The 19,027-nt window shown below is 40.8% G+C and overlaps 1 protein-coding gene across 2 annotated transcripts in view; it reads right to left on the minus strand.

Annotated features, from left to right (window-relative positions):
• Positions 1-501: 501 nt before the first annotated feature.
• The window catches only part of LOC145405224 (uncharacterized), a 40,998-nt gene continuing 22,472 nt past the window's right edge, over positions 502-19,027 (minus strand). For both annotated transcript variants that reach the window (XM_080276645.1, XM_080276644.1), the window contains exon 2: positions 502-2,969. In XM_080276645.1, the coding sequence (XP_080132771.1) occupies positions 1,569-2,969 (1,401 nt within the window). In that variant the 3' untranslated portion in view covers positions 502-1,568. The remainder of the gene's footprint in view (positions 2,970-19,027) is intronic.

Below are 19,027 nucleotides of genomic sequence, written 5' to 3' on the forward strand. Positions count from 1 at the left end.
GGAGGTTAGGTTAGGTGTGGGGTAGGGGGAGGTTGTTAGATATGGGGTAGGGGGAGGTTAGGTTAGGTGTGGGGTAGGGGGAGGTTAGGTTAGGTGTGGGGTAGGGGGAGGTTAGGTTAGGTGTGAGGTAGGGGGAGGTTAGGTTAGGTGTGGGATAGGGGGAGGTTAAGTTAGGTGTGGGGTAGGGGTAGGTTAGGTTAGGTGTGGGGTACGTGGAGGTTAGGTTAAGTGTGGGAGAGTGGAGGTTAGATTAGATATGTGGGTAGGGGAAGTTAGTTGTGGGGTAGAAAAGGTTAAATTAGGTGTGGGGTATGGTGCTAGGTATGGTGTAGGGGTGGGTAGGTGTGAGGGGGTTAGGTATGGGGTAGATGAGAGGAGGAGACGCATTTACGAACGGAATGGATAGAAGTGGAGTGGAAAAGGGAAGAGAAGGGATGTGAAAAATCAGGTTAAGTCTAGTCTCTGTCGTGATATATAAAACAATTGTTAGAATCACTTTTTATTAAAATATAGAAAAGCTATGCAAGTACACACTGTCCTTTATTATAGTCCTATATCACACATCTTTTGTACATTCGACCATTTGATGCACAGCACAATATATAACATTTTTATTAGTACATTTGACACAATGTACAATAAAATGTAAGACTATTAACTCAGTAACGTTTAAAACTGAAAATGTTAACATTATAATCCAAAAATAATCAGCGTTATAAAATACGTACATATATTTGTTTTTTATCTAACAATCCTGATCACAGCTTATTATTCACAGTCAGAACTCGTGAATACGCATGTATATATAGTGGAAATCATGTATGGAATGTTAAATAAAAATCAGGTACGCAGTTTGTAACAGGCTTCTCTCAGAAGACACTCCTAGATCTAGGCCAACATGGCAATCGAGGGCTGGGATGCAAAAAGTAAAGATCATATTATTAAAACGGAGACCACAAAGGTGTGGGTAAGCTCCCAGATTTTTATGATAAATTTCGATTCGTGTGATAATGGAAAAAAAAGAAACTCTCTTGACACATTATGCATTTGCTAAATACACTCAGTCATGTGGAATGCACGCTGATTCAGTTCAATATATACAGGTGCTTCAAAAGTGACTAAATAAGTAAAGACTTGCTTACATCTTCACACTTAAAACTGATATGGCCGTAAGTTCTGGTACAAGAAAGAGTTTAACACAAGCTATTCGCTCCACCCATTGTTTTAAAAGGCATCAGTAGTTCAAGTGTAGGCTGGTCCACCAAAATCTAGATTATAATCAGGCACGTATTTTAGACAACTGTTTAAGAATTAATTATTTTTAAAAATCAGTTCACGAATCATTCAAAGTATTTTTATTCAAGAAATTTAGTTGCTATTTCTTGCACGATTAATGTGAAGCATAGAATGCGAAACCAATGAGAGCATTTTCTTTTGTTTCATTGCCGGCAGGGATTGTTGAAAACTGAATCACTTGTCATTATAGCTGGATAGACTTTTTGTATCTTGTTAAACTGTGCACCTGGTCATCAGCTTCACTGTTTTTGCAGCAGAGCCCCCTCCAGAGGTTACAGGGCCCAGCTGTGCTGGAAAAATCCTGGAACCAGCATTGGTGGCACAATCGATGGTGGGAAGGGGTACCTGACTGATGTCGACTGGATGGGTGGTGGCATGTTGGGTGGCGGGACATGAAGTGGCGGAGGATATGGAATGACTGGTTGGTGCTGCAGGCTTAGTGGTGGAGGTGGCAAGCCTGGAAGAGGTGGAAAGTCTGTTGGAGAGAAATAATCTGGGGGTGGAAGTCGAGCTTGGTTTAGATGCAGTTCATACTGCTTTCGATTCTCGTTCCCAAACCCAAGTCGACGATGTGTGCCTTGACCATTCCTTTCCTCATCATCATGCTCCTCAAACTGAGGACCTCGTCTCATGAGCATTTCGTTGGTGGCCATAAACGGGACACCCCCGGGCTCCCTCCCAAAGATCTGCTCCCTTTGAAACATGAAGCCGCCGTTGTAGAAGTTCAGGCGCAGCAGATTGAAGGCAAAATCTGAATGGGGCTGCAAGGGTCTGTTGCTCAAGGCTAGATGATTGGGAGATGAAAGTAAAGGTCTTGGGGACTGCATTGCCAGAAAACAACGCAAAAATCTCTCTGCGCTGCGGGAAAGGGGTGGTTTGGCAATGCGCGTGTGTGTACTGAGTCTGGTGTGTTCAGTGAAGAAGACTCTTGATGCTATGGCTCTGGTAAAAGGAGTGGGGCAACCATTTCTCTCACCCTGAGACTGGAACCTATGGCACACATGAGGATTACTCAGATCCCTTGCACGTTCATGATTTCTGAAAGAAATCATGCATTCTTTCAGGATGTTTCTCATACCATGGTGAGTGACTTCTATCATCATTTCTAAAGTGTGACCATGTTTGTTGTAACCTTCATTGTTGAAACGCAGACAGTCTGTCAACTCATAACTGCCACTGTTGGTCAGCAGCCAAGGCCCACCTCGCTTTGTGGGATCATATGAAGGCAGAAGTCCTGAATAGTCTCTGTTGGTCAGGAGCACCCTGGAGGCTGTGTGAGTATGTGCTGTCATGAATTCCACCAGATAGCAGTTTTTCCACCGCTGAAGCACAGTAGTGATTGGCAGTGAGAATTCTACACTGCCATACCAATCGTGTGTGTCCTCATCTTCTTCCTCATTCTTAATCCCGAACCACAAAACTCGTATCACGTGTCCACGCTGCAGGTTCCTCCGACAGTTGAGAATGCTGAGTGCCTGGATGGGCCGGGGCTCCATGCCGTCCCTGACGCACACATCAAGGGCCTCGTAGATGTGGACGGTGCGGACAACGTGGGTGAATTTGCGGTAACTGTTTGGTCCCGGAACCACACTACGGCCATTACCAGGTCGCCACAGCACCGTTTTTCTGTTGCCACGGCTTCGAGTGTACAGCTCTTCGTCCATGTTGATCATCTGTAAAGAAATGTTGATGTTAATAGAATAGTATGAAGTTATACTGATGTTTGTAGATAACTGTTGATGATATGTTTATGGTTAGAGATAAGTGTTGAAAAAAATATTTGTTTAATTGATAGGTGTTAAGGACATGCTGGCGTTTATGGATGTGTTGAAGATTAGCCTACTGTTGCTTATGACTGGATGTTGAAGATATGTTGATGTTTATGAATGTGTGGCAGAAATATCTGTGGCTGTGGAAATGTGGAAGATAATTATTCATGTCAGTTATGAAATATATAAACAGGAGCCAAAAATAAATATATCCCATCATGCCAATTACACTTTACCAGTTGTTTAGGAGTGTACTGAGGTGGACGTCATTCTTTCTTCATTGTGTAAAATGGCATATAAAGTGTGTTATGAAGGCATGCAGACATGATTATTCACCATTTTTACTGAAGTGCAGCCCGGGGTAATAGAGCAATGATAGATTATTATGAGAGTCTTCAGATACATACTTGTCTTAGTAACGGAAGGCAAACTTTTGAATTATACCGTAGCTTACTACTTTTCTGTTAAATTGGAGCTTCATTAACTCAGAATTGTCCAGAAATATGCTAGTTACTGCTGTCATTCTAACTTATGCATAGTCTCTGAATTTTTAGCAGTTTGGTTGACACAGATATTTGTTTAGTCTGTTAACCCATTCACTGCTGTTGTATTATATTAATGTAATCCGGTAAACGCCAGACATTGTTATTCGGGTTAGGAAATCCCTTAGCAGTCAGAGGGTTAAGACCTAACTAGAACATACTGGGTTTGGTGCCAGTACAGTACGTTTAAGCTAAACTAAGGATTTTACAGCTGAAATACCCCCCCACCTCCGGACACACGCATAAGTAGTACAGACTAAGCAACTGTTGTAGTTGTCATAGATGAGAACAGTGATAGTGGAAAAAATTCAGAAGTAATAGGCGTAGTGTAATAAGTGGGAGCCAATAATAGGTCCCCTGGCTATTGCATACTGTATAAAAAAAAAAAGGCGAGTTAACTGACAGCGTATTTGTGTGGCATCGGCATAACTGTCACAGAGGCAGTCAGCGTGGGCCATTATATTACTGCATAACGTAATTAGCACCAAATTAGCCCAGAGGTCATTTCAGGCCAGATCAGGTCCATTTAGGTCCTCCACATACATTCCTCCCTAGTCAGTTTAATTCTGGAGTATTCGGTTCCCTTCGAGAATTTTTTTTATAGTCCTCTAGTTAACCCCTTCAGTCTGATTTTTTTTTCTTATTACCACCAGACTATCATATTCATCACAGGAGAGGGTAAGGCTTCCACTGACCCCCTATACCATTAGAAGTCCTCCCGATGTTTCCTATGTTCATCTGGTAGTGGTTTGAATGAAGTAAGAAATACGTCGCCGAATTTAAGGGGAAGTCTACCTAGGTCCATTCAGGTCAGCGCAGGGGTCAGTCAGGCTGCTTTAGGTCTGTCTAGTCATGTCAGATCCATTAAGGTCCAGCTTAGTCCACTGAGGTCCCTTTAGGCCACCTCGAGTCCAGTTAGGTTACTTCATATTCATCCATTCAGGTCAGCGCACTGCAAGGATATCCATACGAGTTACTTCAGGTTCGTTTAGGTCACTTCAGATCCATTCAGATCATTTCAGCTCCATTTTGGTCGCTTCCGGTCCATTTAATTAATTTCTGGTCCACTCAGGTTGCTTCAGGTCCCTTCGGAACCATTCATGTCGGCCTAGATCCACTTAAAGCATTCTAGGTCACTTCAGCCTTGTTCACAGCAATTCAGGAACATTTATACTAATTCAGGCCCAGTAATCATGCCAAAGTAGATTCATTAACCCCTTCACTGCGATGGCGTATTCTTTATTTTTATTTATTTATTCATTCAGTCCTTCATTTATTTTGCTACCTTCAGACGCCTTTATTTACTTTGGATAGATCTTAGAAGTAAAGATGTTTCCTAAGCTGAAAGATATCGTTTGGAAGTAACAAGAGTAAAATCAAGAAAAAATTACCCGTTTCAAAGGGATAAGAACAGGCTAGGTCCCTTAACCCTCCTTCGATGACTCCTTTTATTAGTATATAATTGCTACTTCCAGACGATTTTAACCAGCTTAGGAAACCCTGCACTTCTGAAATATTCCCTCATTAGTCAAGATACAGTATTAAAAGAGAGAGAGAGAGAAAAAAAAAAGGTATTCCATTGTTGCAGTTAATCAGGTCAGGTTTGGTTACGGATTTACCCCTTCAGTATGAGGACGCCTGTGTCTTTTAGTATACTCTTTGCTGCCTCCAGACGACTGTACCGAGCTTAGTAGTGGGTTTCCAAACAGGAGAGGTTAGATACAGGTTTATTAACGCCGTCACTTCCTTCTTTGCAATAGATCTACCTTATGCTAAAAAAAAAAAATCTTGTATAGCCAGATTTAAATGAAAAAGATGCCCTTGAGCTGAAGGAATTAGGTCACATTTATAATATTCAGGACAATTAAACCCGGACATTATTATTATTATTATTTTTTTAACATGACTAACGAACAAGGAGGGAACAGGGTGGGGAAGGGGAGGGAGGCGAAGAGAGGAGGAGCAACTGCAATAAAGGGACGCGACCCAAAAATGTTAAGAGCCGTTGTTTAACTGATGCATCTGTCTGAGGAATTTATTTTGAGAGCCACTGTACCCCAGGGCTGGCATACTGTTATTGTGTTTGCTGGGTGTGCATCATCACTACATGGATAGTTTCCTTCACTGCGCTCTTCTCTTTGCAACACAAGATTAACAGCTTTAAAATAGTGTACTGCATATTTGCAATGGTAGCTGTGGTGGCCCTGTGGTTATCATATTCGTTTCGCGATGCATAAGCCTGTGTCAGGAGGACATTGAAAGGGGGTGCTGATGATGTGTCCTTCCATATGTTTGCATACTATATTTGTATATAGTGTATGGACACTGATATACAAAGGCATAACCGAATCCAACACTTGAGTCTCACGTACATCACTCTTCCCCCAGACACCGCTTCACAATTCAGGCATTGCTGATATGAGGAAAAGATAAATTCTGGTTGCCACTTTCCCTCGGAGAGGAGGTCCAAAGTTCCGCAGTGGACCTTCACATGTTAACATTTTAGCGCAAACACCCACTGTCCATATTGAATACGGGCTAGGGCTGTCACATTCAAGATTTGTGCACTGGTATTGCCAAGGCTGTTCTTATGACATCGGTGATTTTGTGGGAGATCAGTAAAGTCTTTTTTAGTGAAATTCAGTTCATTAAGTTGTTCCCCACCCCAACCTGCGATCGAACTCCAGCCATTTCAAACAACAGATAACCTCTGTAATCACTTCGCCGAGTGGAATGTGATAATTTTGTAATCTAAGCCAACAATAATCCAGTCCCATGACGTTACTAAATGATAACTATATCATGTTAAAATTCGTAGTAACTCAGAATTTTCCAACATACCGATACCGAAATTTTTTAAGAATGTCGCCTAGATAAGGGAGCTTTTTCCATTGATATTAAACGACAAAAAATATCAGCACTACTTGGAGGCTCTTATTGTTCTAGCCACCGACTGACATGTCAAAGAGAGAGAGAGAGAGAGAGAGAGGGGAGGTAGCCAATGATAGGGTTAAGTATAATCGGTAGCCTCACAAAAAAATATTTTTTTTACCACAGGAGATAAGGATAGGAACCACAAACACATTATTACGTCACACACACACACACACACACACACACACACACACACACACACACACACACACACACACACACACAAGCACGCACTTATACATAAACAAACACATGCACGCACAAACCCAACCCAACACAACTCAGCTCAGTGCAACTCAGCTGAACTCAACACCATAACAAAACAAAGCAAAACACAACTCAGTTTAGTTCAGCTTAGCTCAGCACACGCATGAACATGCTCAAGCACATACACGTGAACAACACATGCATACACACAATTGCTCATGCACAATTAAAATTGCACAGTTACACACACACACACACACACACACACACACACACACACACACACACACACATTGTACGAGTGATCTTCATAAAAGTTACTACAGTATACAGGAGAGAGAGAGAGAGAGAGAGAGAGAGAGAGAGAGAGAGAGAGAGAGAGAGAGAATAGTAAACAATGCCCCCACTGTTACACCTGCCCAAGTTCCTGCAACCTTCAATGATTCATCCGACGATAAGATAATGCACCGTATTTCTGATGGCATGGGAGGCTTCGTAGCAACTTTCCCTTACCGATTTATTCCCCATATTACACCTTTATACTCTCTTGCATGGTATTTGTATCTCTTCAATTGTGACGTAGCTTAAAAGGGAATTAAACCGTAACGTGGCAAATAAATCGTTAGGGAAGTGTTGTTAGGAAGTCTCCCAAGCCAGATACTGTGTGACAAAGATAACACAAGATATCAGTGTAGTTGCGCTTGCGGCCTGACTGATTTGTAGCCTAACATGTCAAGGTTTACCCCTTCAGTACGGAGCTGTCGTTTTTAGTTAATTCTTGGTAATTTAGGCGATTCTGCGTACTTTTAGGAAAAGTTTTCACACCAGGGAGATTTGATGTAGCCCCCTTTGTAGTAGTCGCCGTAGCTCCAGGTTCGTCTGAACCATTAACCAGGTGAAATGTGGCACGAGACTGCCTTTCTTTTGCAGCCCAGCCTATCTGGGGGGATAAGGATGGGACTGAGGGGACGTTTGTATCGCCAGGCATCTCCACCACCCGTCATATTGTTGTAACCGTGTGAAGGCGTCCTTGTGTTTCACAGCTGGGTTAATGTTAAAAATCGAGTTCTTGAGACAGGGGTGAAGTTGGTAACAAATGGTGAAGGGTGGGGTACTTCACATCTAATCAAGCCAATGATGTCGTGCTGCTTGCTTATTAATAGTGTGCAGAAGCTTTGTAGATTAGTGCAGAGTTACGTACGTGAGTGCCTGAGCGTCTTGTTTTGAAAATGTATGTTGATATGAGTAAGGCGATGATTTTTGAGAAACTACCGTAGGCAGCTCCTAGTGTACTGATGAATGGAGAGACTTGAATTGCAGAGGGAGTTCAAGTATACCCATGCAGTTATAAAAGATCAAGGCAACTGTGAAATGGAAGCGGAAACTAAAATGGCAAAGGGAACGAAGATGGCTGGTTGCTATGAAGACCTGATGCAAAAAAGTCTGAGTGTGGTGAATGAAGGAGGGCTTCATGAAGATGTGTTGGTGCTCACATATATGTTTAGGTGTGAGACTCGCAGAGAGTAATAGAATTTAAAATGGGATTAATGAGTATTGTGTGTGGAGTGCGTAGAGTGAACAGGATAAGAAATAATGTGATTTGTGAAAGATCTGAAGTAAGGAAGGCTGTTGATAATAGGGAAGGCGAGTGTGTGCTTATACATGGAGAGAATGGATGTAGACAGCTCAGTGAAAATGACAGTCAGGTTTGTGAATGAGTTTGGCCGTGAGAGGAGGCGTGGTAGGCCAAGGAAAAAGTGGTTAGATGTGGTAAGAAGTGTGCACGAAAGTGTAAGAAAGTGAATATGGAAGTTGATTAGGCAAGGGAACTGAGAGGGGAGAGAGTTAGCTGGATGAATGACGTAAGGATGAGCACATAACAAAGACAGATGTAGGATTGACTATCTGGCAGGCGTATGGGAAGCCCATCTTTATAGAGAGATACTAAAACAAAATAGTAGGTCTGTGAGGTGACACTAGGTTTCCGGAAGGTTGAATGGCTAGTGAGCAAGTGTTTACCCCAATTCATTCGGTTTGCTGTTCTTAGTTCCCATTCTTTTCGTGCTTTCTGTTTTCATGTTTCTGTACCCTACCTCACCCATCCTAAGGTGAGAAAACAAGTCAGGATGGTGAAAAGAAATCTGACAAATCAAAAGGGTATTATGAACATGCATGTGCTATTTATGAGTGATGTTTATGACTTATATAATTATTTATGACCATTTGCATGTGCTGACGACCATGTGGTGGTATTTATGCCCGGTTGTTCGTTTTTAACTGTGTGGTAGTGTTTAGGACAATGTGCTAATGTTTATAATGATGTGGTGATGTTTATGAACATGTCGTGTGGCGGTGTTTATGACCAACTCTTACAGAACTTTGCTTTTAATATTACAGTATATGTTGTGAAAGATAGGTACGTTTATATCGTTGCACATATATGTAAGGAATAGATATGTGATTACACAGTTACTGAGAAAATTAGATTTGGATCAAGGAGGAGGAAGGGGTGGAGGAGACGATGACCAACAGCTATACTAGGCTCGAAGTTAAAAGGGATGAGAGCCGCTGATATAGGCGATACTTATTAAATAAAATAATACTGCGATTGGTCAAGGAATTAAAGTCGTGTTCCTTTAGCTTTCTGAAAATAGTCAAAGGGAGAAATGTAGAGTCGTGGACAAAAGCTCGCCTAATATGTCACCTCTTCTGCTTCTTAATACTACTCTGGTGACTAATGTTCCTACGCTGAAAGAGGCATGGTGTGTTTCTCCTTCCGTAAATAATTCTTCTTGATATCATGTGTCAGAGAGTTTGATGATCTACATGTCTTAAGTGTGAGGGAGACACAGTAGAGCAGTAAGCAACTAACATCCCTGATTGTCCCAGATATGCTGTGTCATGTATGGTCCCACATAGTGCTGTAGTGGTAAAATTATTCTTGGCCATACGCTTTAGATTAATATACTCTCCCTCCTTAATCACTAAATGAAAAGGAACTGGGCTAACCAGGATTATTAATTTTGCTTAGTGTAATTCATGGTGTGTATTGCATATAATTATATTTAATCTGAAGTTCTGGACAGCATGTTTAAAGCGAGGAATGCGGTGTTTTAGTCCGTACACAAGCTTTGTGGGATGCGGTAGTATGGCATTACTGAATGACTCCGTGAGGGAGTTCACACAGCGCACGTGAACGCATCCAGAACCCGTCTAGAAGTATATGACCTCATATAACACTGCATTTTGGAGAGGAAAAATTATGTTGGTGCTGCCAGACAAACTGCAGTTAGAACGTTTGAAAATATGCTCTTTTCTACAGTGAAGTGCAGTGTGTAGAACAAAGAAGATACAGTCTGTATCCCTTTATACTGTACAGTATAGCTGCGTATACTCTGATATTATTTCTTAATCATACGGCATGCTTGAAAAAGTAAGAATACACCGTTTGACCGCGTATACCCCCCCAACTGCAGCAGCACTGGTCCCACACTTGCCGGATACCGCATTCTTCATTATGTTGTTTCCTAAGGTTAGTATTATAAAGGCCTTCCTTTAATGTCAGTATAAAACATATACAGTACTGAGAGAAATAATGTGCATTCCTGTCTGACATATATTTAAAGAAAATCTGTGTGTGTGTGTGTGTGTGTGTGTGTGTGTGTGTGTGTGTGTGTGTGTGTGCGTGCGCGCGCATTCATCCGCGTTCGTGCGTTCGTGGACGCATATGTGTATTTGAATGCATCAAGAACGGGGTGAGTGAACCGCTTGACTGATTGTCAACCAATATAATCTGATAGCAAGTGACCATGAAACCTGATATGCCAAGGCACAGTATCGCTTCCCGGATTTTTAACATCCTTTAGTAAAGTTGACAGGAATGTGTATATTATTTTTACTTTACCTCCGGCCCAGAATATGTAATGACAATACGCGTTTACTTCTTGTTTTTCGTGTAAATCTTCATGTAAACTTTCCCACCACCAGAACCTGAGCTGAGATTGACAAACATAATTAAGACGACCTCCACCTCATAACTTAAATATTTTCTCGGAGGAGGGACGAGGAGAGAAAACACCTGATTCTTGCTCTGTTTCGTGTCTTTTTCTTTCAAAAACAAATATTACTGAAGAGAGGAAAATTGTCGTAGTATCCTTATTATTGTTGTTATTATTACCTCCGCCAAGGAGGTTATGGTTTACCCGCGTTGGCTGGTTTGTCTGTTTGTTTGTCTGTCTGTTAGCAGGATTACACAAAAAGTTACGAACGGATTTTGATGAAATTTTGTGGAAGGGTGTGCCATGGGCCAAGGAGGAAATGGTTAAATTTTGGGGTGGATCCGGATCCAGAATACCCTGCACAATATCTCAGAAAGTTCACAATGAATTTCAGTGAAATTTTGTGGAAAGGTGGGCCACGGACGAAGAAAGAATTGATTAAACTTGGGGGCAGATCCGGATCCGAATCCTTTTTAATGGCAATAGCACTGGTGGAGGTATGCGATCTTGAAGTGTTTTCTAGTTATTATTATTATTATTATTATTATTAATAATACTTCCGCCAAGGAGGTTATGTTTTCATCCCCGTCCGTTTGTTGGTTGGTTGGTTAGTTTGTGAGCAAGTTTACACAAAAACTACAGGACGGATTTCCACGAAACTTGGTAGAAGAATGGGCCTTGGCCCAGGGTAGACTCCATTAAATTTTGGTGCGGATCCGGATAAACGTGCGGATCCATTTTTTTTTTTTTTTTTCACTTTCTTTAACATTACGAGATAGGGCGTTTTTTGACATTTTCTTAAAAATTTCAGTGATTATTGCATGGATCTTGATGAAAAAAAAAAATCAGGCATATTTAGGATGTTGGTATCTACGAATATGTACAGTTTAGCGCGGGTGTTACAACTTACAGGGTTATGAGTTTGATATTGGATTAGACTTGATTGAATTACAAGGAACTGCATGTTGGGCCTTGGCGGAGATATGCGCTCTACTGAGTGCCATTCTAGTTATTATTATTATGATGATGATGATGATGATGATGATGATGATGATGATGATGATGAAGGACAAGGAAAAGACAGTACTGAAACTTTCCATGCCTCCTAATGCAGTTCAAAATACGAACTACGAGATAAAGCTTATCATAACTTTGTTAGTAAATACGATAACTGTAGAATTTCAGATGCCACAAACCACTAGCTACACACAGTGAGGGTTTGATTAGGAAACTGTATGTACACAAGGTAAAAAAGGTATCGGTGCACATTTGGCCCGAAACAATTTGACACCACGGACGATGGACTGTAGAAATGTTTGATGATTTTTTCTCCCCCTTGTTATCAAAAATGTTTACATAAGTATGTCATAGACAGGTTTTTTATGACAATTTATGTCTGATATTGTTCCTGGATGCATATTCAGATGATAATCAATTAATTTTCCAAGTACTGCACAAGCTATATCGATCATTTCGGAAATCATCGTACCCCTCTTGCGCGATACTTTTTTTTACCTTGTGCACGAAGGTTATGTCTGACACCGCCTGCTATGGAAGGGAGCGACTAAAGCACTCTCTGGTTTGACGTAAGAAATTGTGTGTGTGTGTGTGTGTGTGTGTGTGTGTGTGTGTGTGTTTACCCTCTCATGCTCACGACAACTCTAGTACTCCATCCCTGCTAACACCAAGCGATTTTCTTCAGCTAAGAGTGAATCATCGAGGCCTGAGTGTTAAAAAGCGATATGATTTTAATGCCTTTCCAAAATATCAACCCTTTAATCCTGACAAGACGTTGACCTTTCCTGGCGACTAATTAAAGAGTTTATGAAGATTATAAGGTATCTCTTGTTAGGGAGGGAAAAAAAAAAAAAGGTGATAATATCTATAATGCCTGTCTGCATTTCAGAGGAAAGTGAGGCTACATTCTTAACACCTCTTCCTTATCGATTTATCTAGTCTCTCACTTTTTAATATTACCCTTTAAGTTTTTTTTCTTCTTTTTTTACCAACAAATAGGATCCGGAAATGTACGGTAGTATGTTGAATAAATCACTAAGGAAGAGGTGTTACGCTGTCTCCAATGGCCAGTTACAACACGGGTCAGCGTCACCAAGATAAATGGCGTGGCGGAGGTCATGTGCCTGTAAGTGCTGTGCCCGGATCTGTGATAGTTTGACGTGGGTTGGGTCAAAATTTTACCCCCTTGAGTACCATGACACTCTTGTTTATTACATTCTGACTACATCCGGACGATTTATTCCAGCTTAACCCCTTCACTGGCATGACGTATTTCTGTTTTATTGTTACTAACCCCGTCATTTTATATGGCTGAGGAAGGACTTTTCAGACTGGAGGGGTTAGAAATAGCCTTCATTCAGCCCTTCATTTCAAGACGTTTTACGTCTTCCGGAAGTTGAATAAAATTGTCTTGATAACAAGAACAAAACAGACGTCACGTCGTCACAGGATTGAACGGATTAGAGAGCCCTTTCCCAGAAAGAAATATAATATTTTCGGTCCATAGTTTACATATATATATATATATATATATATATATATATATATATATATATATATATGTGTGTGTGTGTGTGTGTGTGTGATCCAAAGGGGAAGAGAAAACACGAAATATCCGACGCGCCTTGCAGTATTCACATCTTCAGAGAACAAAACAAGGAGTATAAAATAAAGCCAGTCGTTTCTGTACTGCTGCAAAAATCCCTAAAGAGCTCACTCAGTTGCTGACAACAACCAGTGTTCTAAATTCACATTCTTTTTCCTATATAAATCGTTAATCTATCCACAATACATGCGGTTTTGCTTGAGAGAGAGAGAGAGAGAGAGAGAGAGAGAGATGACCTTCCCCAATTTTCTTACACCTCACTGTCCAGTATGTGATCTTTGTTGTCTCTCAGTTTAGAATTAAAATTTATGTTTAAGGTAGGTAAAACTTATTGAATTCCCTATTTATTTTTCTTGTAAACATAATCCTGGATGTACGTAATGTTATCAGTTGAATTACTTATTTACCTAGAAAAAGGGATGTAAGTTTAGCACAGTGGTAGTTGTCAGCGACTTAGTCAGCTCCCTTGGGACTTTCTCCTCCATCTCTCTGTATAAAAATGACTCCACCTCCTTCGCTTTGCTTTACTGTCCCCTGAAGATGTCAATATATGAAAGCGCTTGGGATATTTCGTGTTTCCCTTTCCATGTATATAGCAGCATATCTACGAGTCACACATTACCAAGTGGTTTATTTGCACATACATAGAAAGATAAATAAACAGATAGATAGATAGACGGATAGATATGGATATAGATGAAAAAATAGATAGGCGTGTGTGTGTGTGTGTTTTCTCCTCTTGCCTACTTATAGCAGAACCATCGGGTACCGTTTGTTTTTAAGTTTCTCTCTGGTCAAGGTGCACTGCCTGATCCTGTTTAAACGCGTCATTTATGTTTAACAATTTTGCTGACTGCCTTCCCTCTTCCTCCCCTCCCTTTCTTCAAAACACAACACTATTTACATGTAATTACTTCACCTGTGCATTATTTGTATTTTTTCACTTTGTCCAACTTGCCTCATCACCCACACATTCGTCTAGTATTCTCAATAACCCCTTATTTTTTTCCTCTTCGATGTATATAAATGCAGTATCCCATTGCTGAGTGAAATTTTCTACCGTTACCCCCCAAATAAATGTATTACTTATCTGTAGCCTTAGAAGGGCAGACAATGTTCAGCCCTTATTTTATTGGTTCAGAACGGCAACTAATCCGGTGACAGGCTTTTGAAGTGTCGAGTGAGAAGTGGTTGTGGTGACGTGTTTACATGGAGTGCGATATAGGCATGCGTGACGTCATTATCTTCTGCAGTAAAAAATATGTGATAACACGTAAGAACACAGCAACGCATCTACGTAAATGAGTGGGGGTAAATTTAGGCATAGATGATTCATAAACAAACACACTAAGCACGCGATAACTGAAGACTCCAAAGGCAGGAAAAAAATGGAGTAAGTGGAACAATATCAGAGAAAGGGTGAGCGAGATATCAATTGGCTGAATAAAATAGCCAACTTCTAACCAAAAATAACTACTTAAAATACAACAGTACCAGTGAAATGTGCAAGGTTGATTTTCACTGTATACGCGGTCAGTCTAATATTTTCCCTTTTCACAAATCATTTCGCGTTTCTGTGCCTAGCGTCCTAACACAACAGCCTAATAATTTCCCTTTTCACTAATCATTTCGCGTTTCTGTGCCTAGGGTCCTAACACATCACACATCTTGAACTCGGCCAACTGCGCATCCCGCCTCTCAATACCCTGACTCAGCTCGCTCGCCTCACAACACAGCGTACACAAGTCCTCAACCGCTTGCTCTCACACCCTTACCTCGTGTGTGTGTGTGTGTGTGTGTGTGTGTGTGTTGCTAATTAGTCCTGCTTTCCAGTTTCCATCACATACAGGTTTGTCACACTGATTTTCATTAAACTTTTCTTTTTTGTATCCTTTTTCTAAGTAAGAATAGATTTGTGAAATTTCAGGACATGCATTTTCAGAAAAAATTATCAGCCTTAAAAACACGTTGTAGTTTCATTTACTCTTCATGAACTCATTCAGTACGATAGCTTACATTACAGCTGGTCTTTCTACGATATTAATTCGGAAAAAGCTATCATAGTGAAGGAGTGAATAAAAACGAATGTATATCTGGGAATGAGAACAGTGAAGTATGGGTTGCGGTGAGCTTCCTGGTGACGTGAGATCCAGGTTTACGGCACAGTACAGGTTTAATGATATGTTGACGTAGTGATGTCCTTTATATAGTCTTGAACAGGTTTTGAGTGCTACTGTCAGTTTTATTTTGACTGGGAGAAACTTCGAAATAGAGAGGGCCAATACAGCCTTCAGTTACCCCTTCATGACTATAGATTTCTTGTAATGTGGGTAGTGTTTGGAGGAAGCAAGAGTAACCTAGAGGGATGACAGCATTATAATAAGTAATCATCAGTGTAATATAATAATTTTCCCTGGTAACCGTCTCACCTGCTACAGTAAGTAGTGATGGTTGTGATGTGAAGGAGTGGTAGCAGTGATGGTAGTGTGTGGTAGTGAGGAGAGGCACACGGCTGTCAACATGCTTACCACACACAAACTGACCCACACCGACCACCATTACCACCACCTCAACCTACCCTCACCCCCCCATGCCCACACCTACCCCCTTTCACCTCCCCACCACAACCTCTGCCTGCCGGACCTCCATCCCCCTCTCCTCTCCCCCACTTTAATCCCCTCCAACCCTTACCCTCACCACAACCCCTGCCTACCCCCTATCGTCACCCTCACCACAACCCCTGCCTCCCCAACCCATACCCCCACCCTGTATATCGCAAATGACAGGGGAAGATAGCTTATCGTGCTATCGTGTGGGACCATTCTTTTTTTTTTTCCTCTTGTTATCTGTGCTTGGATTTAACGTTGGTGTTGGTAGAGGCCTCGGTTACTCACTTCTATATTTGTGTTGATAAGGGATGCATGCGGATTCTTTTTCCAGGAAGCTCATTTTCCGGCTTTGTTTCCCTTTTCTCATTGGCAGAATAAGAGTACCACGCCTTTACATCCTTTCCATAGCACTTTTTCGTGACTGGCACCATAGTATATGGTCAATTTCATGTTACATTTCAGTATTAAAGATGGAAAGATGGCAATTTTAGACCAAGTCTAGAAAACACTCAAAGAGCACATCCCTCCGCCAGTGCCATTGCCATTAAAAAGGATCCGGATCCGGATCCGTGGAGGTAGAATCCGGCTCCGGATCCGGTGTCGTATGCACGGAGTGACTTATGCTGGAAGTTACCCAGTGCGCATGCGCCGAGTGCCCTTTTAGTTGCTGTGCTGAAAATATCCGCATGTTATCTCAAGTATCGTGCCATTTATAACATTTTATGAAATACTGTATATGTGTCAGGGAGAAGTTGGATGTCTTATCGACTTATATGTAACTATAGGTCGATATATAAATATACATAAATAAATATATGTGTGTTACAGGCAGACTGTAAAATCGTCATTTCCTGAAGTAAGGTTTGTTTAATTTAGGTTTATTTAGGTTAGGTTGATCTAGGATAAGGTTAGGTTAGGTTAGTTTAGATTTCGTTGTTAGATTAATTTAGGATAAATAGAAAAGAGAACGGTAACTTCCTGCATAAAGTTACTCCGTGCATACGACACCGGATCCGCCTCAAATTTTAATCAATTCTTTCTTGGCCCAGGGCCCACTCTTCCACAAAATGCCATTGAAATTCATTGAGAACTTTTGGAGATATTGTGGGGGATACTCCGGATCCTGATCAGGATCAGGATCCGCCCCAAAATTCAATTACTTCTCCCATGGTCCATGGCCCACCCTTCCACAAAATTCCATTGAAATTCAGTGCGAACTTCTGAAGATATCGTCTGGACACAGACAGATAGACAGACAAACATAGATGAATACATAACCTCCTCCAACTTCGGTGGCGGCGGTAATAAGTGGACACAGTATAAAGATGCATCCTTCGAGTTTCCCATGGTTTTTAGGTGTCAGTTTTTTACGTATGCTTCCTCTTCCTTCAGTAATAACAACCGCCGCCTTACCCTCATAATTCTGTACATTCAACCCCTTCAACCCGAGGACGTACACAGTCGATATTAGAGGGCATAGCGAACACACAGGAAGATGTTATGGTCTAATATGTAAAAATGATCGAGAAGATAAAAGGTGCCACGAAGCCTTTTATGCCACTTGAAATACGAATCATAGTCTCCATTAACTCCTTCAGCACGAGAGGTCATTAATAAGTTGGATATAAGCATCTGAAATTAGTAAGGAAAATTACGAATTACGTCGTGTCCTTGAAAGGGTTAATACACATTGTGGCTTCCAGACAATATATCTCGAATGTTCCTCAAGCCGTATTCTCGTTGGCGTAAAATTTGTAGCACCTGTTCCGTACAGAGTTTGTGTGCAAATTTATACACATTTTACTATTCAATTGTGTTTATATATAGATAGATAGATAGATAGATAGATAGATATCGACGTAGTCCGCCTCAGTAAGATACATGACGCCAACGCCAAGCCAATTTACTCAGCTGAGATTTAGTTACCGAAGTATGAGAGAATTACTATCACCGTCAGCCGTCCCATGATTGGACAACTCCAGTACTGTGTGTGCCAGACAGGTTAACTCGAGTGAGAGTGAATCATACTAGCCATTGTTAATAGTTAATACTGTTACAATTAACCCGCTCTTGCACGGCAGTTAGCTTCAGGCAGTTTTGTTTAGCTAAGTCTGAGTCGTACGAGTCTGAGAATGTAAGTGTAGCAGGCAAGGTGTATCGCTTAGGAATGCTGTTGGGGATTTTTCTAACGCTGCGAGTATGCAACACAACAAATCAGTGTTCAGATTCATGAGAGTTAGTTCTTTGTAATTTTGGACGTTTGTTACAATAATTCACTTAATTTTACACGAAGCAGGAACGACATACGAAATAATAATAATAATAATAATAATAATAAAAAGAACAGTAGTAGTAGTAGTAGTAGTGGTAGTAGTAGCAGTAGTAGTAGCAGAAGCACTGTAGTAGTAGTAGTAGTAGTAGTAGTAGTAGTAATAATAATAATAATAATAATAATAAGGTATAGAAGGAATACATAAAACTAAATGAAGCAAAAATAAGAGCATAATATGTTTGGAAGTAGGAAACATGGAGAAGTAAAAAAAAAAACACACACACACACATCTGTACGAATTCTGTGTAATCAATGTTTGTGTGGAGGTTTTTGTTTCCTGATTGGTTGGCCTTGGGTGACGTCACTGTTGTTATCGGCCACCTTATCTAGGCTGCAGTTCTCAGATTCTTTTTGATGTGTTTGGTTCTTGTCTGGTACACATCGGGAACCTGGGTGGTCATGTGATTGCATCAGAAGGATTGACTGACTTGGACAGAGATAAGGCTATATTGCGAAAGATATACACTTCCGGGAATGTAGGTGGCAATGTTACAAAGTTCAAAGCAATAATTTTACGTTGCATATATTACTGCAAAGTTTCTTCATGTTCTGACTATACATGTTGGAAATAATATATGTATGTCCTGTATAAATGTGTGTATAGAGTATAATACATGTTTAAATTACTGTGTATATCTGACGACGAAGTAATATTACAATACTATTCTTAACAGTATTGTGGAAATGTGACAGCTTACCTCTTGTGCTCTCGATGAT

Source organism: Coenobita brevimanus, chromosome 66 (genome assembly GCF_032717465.1).
Source record: "Coenobita brevimanus isolate Jiangsu-jjx chromosome 66, ASM3271746v2, whole genome shotgun sequence".
NCBI lineage: Eukaryota > Metazoa > Arthropoda > Malacostraca > Decapoda > Coenobitidae > Coenobita > Coenobita brevimanus.